This window comes from Carassius gibelio, chromosome A11 (assembly GCF_023724105.1).
Source record: "Carassius gibelio isolate Cgi1373 ecotype wild population from Czech Republic chromosome A11, carGib1.2-hapl.c, whole genome shotgun sequence".
Taxonomy (NCBI): Eukaryota; Metazoa; Chordata; class Actinopteri; order Cypriniformes; family Cyprinidae; genus Carassius; species Carassius gibelio.
Window position 1 is genome coordinate 23,185,019 of NC_068381.1, and position 8,920 is coordinate 23,193,938.

Consider the following 8,920-nt stretch of genomic DNA (forward strand, 5'->3'; position numbering starts at 1 on the left):
GATGCTGTCTCGCCCTCTGTTTCTGTGGTAGATGCTGTCTCGCCCTCTGTTTCTGTGGTAGATGCTGCTTCTCCCTCTGTTTCTGTGGTAGATGCTGTCTCACCCTCTGTTTCTGTGGTAGATGCTGCTTCTCCCTCTGTTTCTGTGGTAGATGCTGTCTCGCCCTCTGTTTCTGTGGTAGATGCTGTCTCGCCCTCTGTTTCTGTGGTAGATGCTGTCTCATCCTCTGATCTGTGGTAGATGCTGCTTCTCCCCCTGTTTCTGTGGTAGATGCTGTCTCGTCCTCTGTTCCTGTGGTAGATGCTGTCTCGCCCTCTGTGTCTTTCGTGGATGTGTAACTTCCCCCAGTGTATTTAATATTTAATAATGTAATCATGCAATCATTCACAAGTATAGTTCTTGGAAGATTAAATAATTAGATTTTTGATTTGGACATTTTAGTGTTCACTTTTAAACCAATCAATGCGTTTCACTGGTGATCAGGAACTGGAAATGTCATGTGTCATTCTAAATGCTTTGGAAAAATAATAAAAATAATTTTCTTTGGCTCAAAGAACAGATGATATCAGTGTGACAAAAGAAGCATGACTTTATCCACTATAAACATTTTGAGTAAATACGTGTATGCTTAGTTGCGGAAAGTAGTTATCATTATTAACCATAACTTTTAAATTATGCATATAAATATCCTAGAAATTAAATCAAATACAATAAATGTCTCATCATTGCATCCCACATCACATCACAAACCTTGACCCATGAAAATGTATCTGGCAAACATTGGTTAGTTGGTAGAAAGAAAGAAAGAAAGAAAGAAAGAAAGAAAGAAAGAAAGAAAGAAAGAAAGAAAGAAACTCAACCAATACTGTAGACAAAGTGTCAAGAATAAGAACAGCCAGAAACGTCTATGAAGCAGCTGGTTATTTATTTATAGCCAGAAAATACAATATACAACACATATTATTTACAGTGGATGAATGACTATTTCCTCCCACCCATTCAAAACGTATGAAATAAGTACTGCATATAAATATAATTTTTTTGCTGTGTTATAATCAATATTACGGGTTTGTTGAAATGCACAGAAGAGTGACCGCTTGTCTTGGATTGGTTTAGTAGGTGAGACAAGAATGGGAGAATGACATGCTTATAGGTGATTGAGATCTAATAATTACAAGACTCTAAAGACCTCACTGAGTTTTTATGATGGATAGTGTTATTTTTTGCCAAATCTTTGTGGCACAGCCATGCTCCAGATCTGTCCGGGAACCGTCCCCCAGTCCCGAGACTGTATCCTTTCCTCTGTGGACAAGCCAGTCCGAGTCCCCCGACCAAACCTGCAGACCAGAAGAACAATGCCAAAGTGAATCCTGGGGATATTTTTGTCATATTTATGGCAGATCATAATTTACAGACCACCCACAATCTTCCACCATCATTGAAATGTTAAAACTGGTCTTAATATTAGAGTACAGCTGAATAGAGGATCCACTTGCATCTTTGACACAGTAACATCTTCTGTTCCAATGAACATGACACTAGGCATCATGGTAAATGCTCTCTGCAACCCAGGTCTTTCAGGGTAGTTTGTTGGAGGAGAGCAGTGTCTATGCCACATCAACTAAACACTGGTGTACCTCAGGGTTCAGTCTTGGGTCCTTTACTCTTTTAACATTACTAAGACCTTTCCTGCATGTTTCCCACCACTGCTACATCAATGATGTGCAGCTCTAACTGTCATGATCTTTTCATGTATTTTAGCTGGACTATTTCAATGATCTGCTTGTGATCTTTCCTCTGTATGCATTCAAAACCCACAAAAACCACACTCACTCACTTGTGCTTGCAAGCAGAACAGCCACTGGATTTACACTCACTTATACAAGTGTGTGTTCCTGCTGATGGTGAGTGAACAGAAACTCTGCATCAATTCTGCATTGATCCGTTTCTCATATTATTACCTTATTCTCACTAATGCTTTAGCATAGTTAAAATGCTTCGGACAAAATAATCTACAAAATGAATAAATAGGTATTGTAGTAAGAATACATATATTAAAACTATTTCTCTAAAAATATATATATTTTTTTACCTTGTTGATATTATTGTTTAGATGATTATTTAAAAGATGTGGTTATGATGACATGCTAATGATGCCCTCGTGAAAAAAAGGTGTGATTAATTGTATTAAATGTGCACTAGTGGCATACGTACTTACAAATAATACAAATAATAATAATAAAAACAGTATTTGCAAATAATATCAAATTAATTAAATGAAAGGACACTTAAGTGAATTAAAGCAAGAGAGTTTCATGATGTTTCTATAAACATTTGAGTACACTTAAAAAAATGCTTTGTAATAATGTAAAATTAAAAGTATTAAAGTAAATTTTAAATAAATGATCTGATAATTTTCCATTATGCTTTAAAGAAGAACACTTATTTTGATTAACATTAGGGTCGCAAAAAAGTGGAAAATATCCAACACTATCCAGAAATTTTGGAATTCTGAATTTCTGATTTTTCAGAAACTTTTCAAATGTGCAATTAATTACAAATATATTTAAATACATGACATACAATCAAAGTTTACGCACCGCTGTGGCTGGTGCAGCACTGAAGGGTTGCGTTCGTATCTCTGGGAGCCGTGGAGTAAAGAGCGCAACATCTCCACCAGAAGACGATCTTCCAGAAGTTGATCCATCTGCTCCTCAGAGGCCTGTTACATATCAGTGACAGTCATCATCACAAACACTCATCTGCTCTTTTACTTGAATGGCTCCAGTCAGATATGCTACAACTGAGTGAGGAAGCTGTGGGGAACATTCTTTAAATACATGAGAAATTTCCAAACCCTATTTCATAGCCATAGGCATCTACCTGCTGCTTTGCACTTCTGAACTTTACCATCAAACACAGAAACGTGTGCATCTCACCCCTCGACTCTCCAGCATGTTGTCGCTGTCTGCGTCCTCGCGTGACTCTAGCAGAAGTTTGCTCTGCTCCAGGATGTCATTTTTAGGGATGGACTGGCCCATATCAGTCATGACCAGCAGCACGCCCAGCAGCATGAACCACACGCCCGCTTCCATCTCGACAGGGCTACAGGCTCATGTGTACCTGCACTGGGGTTATAGTGTGTGGAGCAGATCTGGAGACTGTCCTTATATAGAGACAGCGTTTGACCCCAGAGACAGATGAGGGTCCAACTGTGATGCTGGCACCCACAGGAGATCAACACACTCATTAAATCTCATTAACAGATCAGCACATACACCTCCCAACCAGGGTTGCCAACTTCAGAAAAGCCAAATAATGGAAAATGGTTATTCTTTATAGGAAAATAATGGATGCTCAAAATAGTTGTTCTGTACCACACAGTTTATGTCATGTCCATATCTGTAGTTAAGTGTGTGTTCTCAGAAAAATCATATTAGTTCTGTTTAACCTATTTATGTACAAAAATGTCATATAAAAAAAAAAACTGCACCACTATAGAATTGTGACTGCACAAGGGGTGTAGTAATTAAGGTGAATATACTGTGAAAATACATACATATGGCTTAAAATTTGAAAGCATAACAGCTAAACGTCTTTTAAATGTCAGTCAATAAAGCATTGTTTTGTTTTGTTTTAAATAAGCGCACTAAAAATTGTGAACTATAATTTTATTGCAACCATGTAGCAAATGAATGAATTAAAATGCATATTTTATCAATTTAAGAGTTAGTTTGGGCTGATTTTGGTGCTTGAACTTGTTCTTCAGTAATGAGGTCAAAGTTTACCAATATGCTATAAGTCTTTTTTTCTCTGTTTAACAATATTAGCTTACAATAGTGAAAGAGGTCTTCCCTCCGGTAGAAGGGCATTGGCATTAGTGTGAGTGGAAGCAGGAAGGAGCAGTCTTAATGCCTTCCTCGAAACAAATAAAACAGTGTGTAGTAAGTTTGTGTGCGGCAAGGAAGAGGACAAAGGAGTCGGCCGGACTGCTGACGTATTTATTTAACAGAAAACAACTAAAACTTTGCAAACACCAAATGGTGACTTTTATTCTGACACGTTGGCAGAGCAATTTCGGTTCACTACTTCCGGTTTCCGTCTCCAGTCCGGGCAGTCCGTCAGCAGTCCATCTCTCTCTCACTTGCTTCCGTCTCTCCTGGCGTTTTATACTCTCTCCACGCCATTTACTGGAACAAGAAACAGGTGATGATAATTTTTGCCCAAACCACTCACTTACCGCTTGTCTCCTGATTCTCTCTCCCGCTGCAGACTTCGCTAAACCAAGCCCCCCCTGCCACATACCCCCACCGCCCGTCTCAACAGAAAAGGGAGACAAAAATCAGGAGAGTGTAACAACGGCCCACCACACAGAGCGCCTTGACCTGAGTAAAGGCCTGCTGACACGGCTCCGTCCACTTGACCATATCTGGCACCTCCTTTTTAGTAAGGTCAGTCAAAGGGCTGGTGAGGTCCGAATAATTAGGAATAAACCATCTATAATATCCCGCCAGCCTCAAGAACTGCCTTATCTCCTTTTTGGTCTTGGGACGTGGGCAGGTCGCAATAGCGGCTGTCTTATCAATTTGGGGACGCACCTGTCCATGCCCCAAGTGGAAGCCCAGATACCTTACTTCCACACGCCCAATCGCACACTTCTTTGGGTTGGCCGTGAGCCCCGCTCCCCTCAGCGACCTCAGGACAGCCCTCAGATGCTGCATATGCCGCTGCCAATCATTACTAAATATAATGATATCATCCAGGTAGGCAGCTGCATATGCAGCATGGGGCCGCAGAATCCTATCCATGAAGCGCTGAAAGGTAGCTGGGGCCCCGAACAAGCCAAACAGAAGGGTAACAAATTGGTGTGATCCAAACGGCGTTGTGAAAGCTGTCTTTTCTTTGGACAATGGAGGCAAGGGGATCTGCCAATAGCCCTTTGTTAAGTCCAATGTCGAATAAAAACGAACCGTGCCTAGCCGATCAAGCAACTCGTCAACCCGCGGCATTGGATACGCGTCGAATTTCGACACAGCATTCACCTTGCGGTAATCTACACAGAACCGGACTGAGCCGTCCGTTTTCAGAACTAAAACTATCGGGCTCGCCCAGTTACTATTAGATTCTTCTATTACCCCCATGTCCAGTATAGCGCTTAATTCAGCCTGAACTACTTTTTTCTTGTGCTCAGGTAAACGATACGGCTGGCTGCGAACTACCACGCCCGGCTCGGTCTCGATATGGTGATGAATGAGGTTAGTACGGCTGGGTAGGGGTGAGAAGACGTCGGCAAACTCTGCCTGCAATTTCGTTAAATCAGTGAGTTGGGACAGCGAGAAGTGATCTCCACCTGGAGCCAGGGTGAGGGATTGTGGTTTGATATTCGCTCTGGCCCGAGATCATCCTGGTGCAAATTTGCGTAACCTAGTTCCCCTGTTATATAGCTGGCTCTGGCCGTCCTGGGCTTGTAACAAATTCTCCATTGATAGCCGCCCCAATGTGTGGAGTTTGTTCTCAAGTCCAGCACATAATGAATTTTGTTTTTGCCATGAGATGGTCCCTCCTTCGAAGTTTCTCTCAGTACGTCAAGCACCCCCCGGGGCAGGCGTCCATAGAGAAGCTCGAAGGGGGAAAAACCCCGTGGAGGCTTGCGGGACCTCTCGCACAGCGAATAACAAGGGCTCTAGCCACCTATCCCAATTTTTGGCGTCTTTGTGAACGAACTTACAGATCATGGATTTAAGTGTGCGATTAAATCATTCGACCAGGCCGTCGGTTGGTGGGTGATAGACGCTAGTTCGAATCGATTTAATGCCCAACAATCCGTACAGTTCGCGTAGCGTACGTGACATAAACGCCGTGCCCTGATCGGTGAGGATTTCTTTTGGAACCCCTACCCGGGAGATAAGACGAAACAGGGCATCCGCAACACTTTTAGCGGAAATGTTGCGGAGGGCCACCGCTTCAGGATATTGTGTTGCATAATCAACTATGACTAATGCAAAGCGATGTCCTCGTGCCGATCGCTCTAATGGCCCGATGAGGTCCATACCAATTCTCTCGAAGGGGACCTGCATTAAGGGAAGAGGGCGCAAAGGCGCTTTTGGGGCGGCCGGTGGGTTCACCAACTGACATTCCGGACAAGACGCGCATCACCTGCACACGTTGTCTTGAATGCGCGGCCAAAAGAAATGGGTCATGAGGCGATTTAGTGTTGCTGCCTGTCCCAAATGGTCCGCCATAGGGTTAGAATGAGCCGCATGGAAAAGCATTTCCCTGCGGCTCTTCGGAATTAACAATTGGGTTGTATTCACTTTTGTCCGAGGGTCTTGGGTCACTCGATACAGCCGGTCTTTTAAAATGGCAAAATAAGGATAGGTGAGCGGGAGGGCAGGTTGGAGAGGCTGGCCATCGATGGAGCGGACCTGTTGAAATGCATGCTTTAACGTCTCATCCTGAGACTGCTCCAGAGGAGGTAGGGGTGAGAAGACGTCGGCAAACTCTGCCTGCAATTTCGTTAAATCAGTGAGTTGGGACGGCGAGAGGTGATCTCCACCCGGAGCCAGGGTGAGGGATAGTGGATTGATATTCGCTCTGGCCCGAGATCATCCTCACCCCCCAATCACCGTTGCCAACATCACTGATTCTGCCTCATTCCATTTTTTAAGGAGGTTGAGGTGGTAGATCTGATGGGACCCGTTCCTATCGGATCGTATTACCTCATAATCGAGATCTCCGACCTGTCGTGCGACCTCAAACGGACAGGGCGGGCGAGAGAGGGGGGAGAGAGAGAGTTAGAGGGCAGGGGCTCGCTGACCCCTGGGCACGCCGATTCCAGCGACGTGGGGCGGTGGCACTGGACCCACTCGGCTGTCTTCTTGGGAAGCCGAGCGATACACTGCTCCAGCACCACGTCATGTCACTTCCCTCGGCCAGTAGCCACTTGCGGCAGGAGTCCCGGAGCTGTTAGGCCATCGCGAAGGGTCGGCCGGCCTCGTCCAAGTCCAGGGGAATGAGGCGCACCGGCCACTGCTCGCGGGGCCACCCACAGGCCTCCGCCAACTTTTCGAACAGCTCCAGGAAGGCCTCTGGATCGTCCTGGGGCCCCATCTTGTGAAGTGGCAGGTGCATGGGGGCGGCGGGCGGCCCGGCAGCCTTGGCGCGAACCTCCCGATCAATCCAGCTCCGGAACCTCTCGCGGTCCTCCTGCTGGGCCTGAACGATGGCCTGGAAGCGTCTCTCCTGATCGGTCCTCAGGTCCAGGAGGGCCTGGTGTTGTTTGTGGTGCAGGACCGCGAGGGAGGCGATGATATCCGCAAGCAGCGTGGAGGACGGGCTTTGCATGGCGGCGACGGCGCTCCTTCTTCCTTCCCGGGTTTCAGCACCAGTGTAGTAAGTTTGTGTGCGGCAAGGAAGAGGACAAAGGGGTCGGCCGGACTGCTGACGTATTTATTTAACAGAAAACAACTAAAACTTTGCAAACACCAAATGGTGACTTTTATTCTGACACATTGGCAGAGCACTTTCGGTTTACTACTTCCGGTTTCCGTCTCCGGTTCGGGTCAGCAGTCCGTCTCTCTCTCACTTGCTTCCGTCTCTCCTGGCGTTTTATACTCTCTCCACGCCAATTACTGGAACAAGAAACAGGTGATGATAATTTTTGCCCAAACCACTCACCTACCGCTCGTCTCCTGATTCTCTCTCCCGCTGCAGACTTCGCTAAACCACACCCCCCTGCCAAAAAGTGATTTATCTAAAAAGAATGTGTAATTATCAATATGGTCTATGTGGTCATATGTCTGTGAAGATGAGACAAACTGTGTTCTGTATGGACTTCATACAGAGCACTTCTGTGATGATTCTGTATTATACAGAACAGCTGACAATGCTCAACACACTGGCCTGCTCCTTTCATATCAATCAGGAAAAGTGACACTCTGAAAGTGAACAAAACACACACTTTCTGCCTGTCACAGGGGAATCTAAGAGGACAGTAGTACTGCATGCTTCATACCTCTGAGCCTTTAGTTTTATCAGATTTATAGATATATTATATTATATAATTTATATAACTTTAACTATGTCTAAAGATAAGGTCCCTCTCAAGCAGTTTTATGCAGTGCCCTCAGGAGTAGCCTGTGTGACCCTAATATAATGTTTTAAATGTTTACAGCAACGTTACTATGGTAGAATACACAGCAACTTTTGAATAGCCATCAATGGAAAAATATATTTTGCCCTCTTAAAGAGGTTGTTACAGATGCCTGTCATACACACACACTGGGATCTGCCATTAAAGTGCTGCTCATGTCATCGGGGATGAAACTACGCAGCACGTCCATTAACCTCCATGACTACTAATCAGATTACAGACTGAAGAGCTGATGAGTGTTTGAGATGTATCAGAGCATGTGTCTGTCTTAAATATAGATTTAATAAGGTCCATCTTTAGGACATCATGCATTCATCTGATGCCATTTACTGCAGCCCAACAAGTTGTAAATAATGCAAAAAAATATATATTTTTTACAAATATTGAAGTGTTTTACAAGAAAACACTATTTCAGTTTTTCTATACTTCACATTTCTGAGATTGTTTCTACACCAAATGCTTTGGATGAAAGCATCTCCCAGATGTGTTTGAATGAACAAACGTGAGACGGAGCATGAAACATGATGAAATGAATAAAACATTAATTTGTAAATGCACCAGTGTTCAGGCATTTTTTGTGGTTTATATAAATGAGATATGGTAAGAACATTAACTTTTCTATGAAGGTCTACCGACATTACTGTTCAGTTGAGTAATATAGCCTACTAAATAAATCTAATTAAGTAATCAAATGTAAATGAACACTGCTATAGTTTTCACTGTATGATTGGATAGATTAATGCTAATGTTAATCAGATTGAGAGATCT

The 8,920-nt window shown here is 43.9% G+C and overlaps 1 protein-coding gene across 1 annotated transcript; it reads right to left on the reverse strand.

Moving 5' to 3' along the window:
* Nucleotides 1-908: 908 nt before the first annotated feature.
* On the reverse strand, nucleotides 909-3,101 carry LOC128022718 (pro-FMRFamide-related neuropeptide FF-like). The gene is made up of 3 exons (XM_052610526.1): nucleotides 2,940-3,101; nucleotides 2,601-2,722; nucleotides 909-1,337 (listed from the first exon to the last, which is right to left on the reverse strand). The coding sequence occupies exons 1-3, from the start codon at nucleotides 3,093-3,095 to the stop codon at nucleotides 1,217-1,219; spliced, it is 399 nt and encodes a 132-aa protein (XP_052466486.1). The 5' UTR covers nucleotides 3,096-3,101; the 3' UTR covers nucleotides 909-1,216.
* Nucleotides 3,102-8,920: the final 5,819 nt, after the last annotated feature.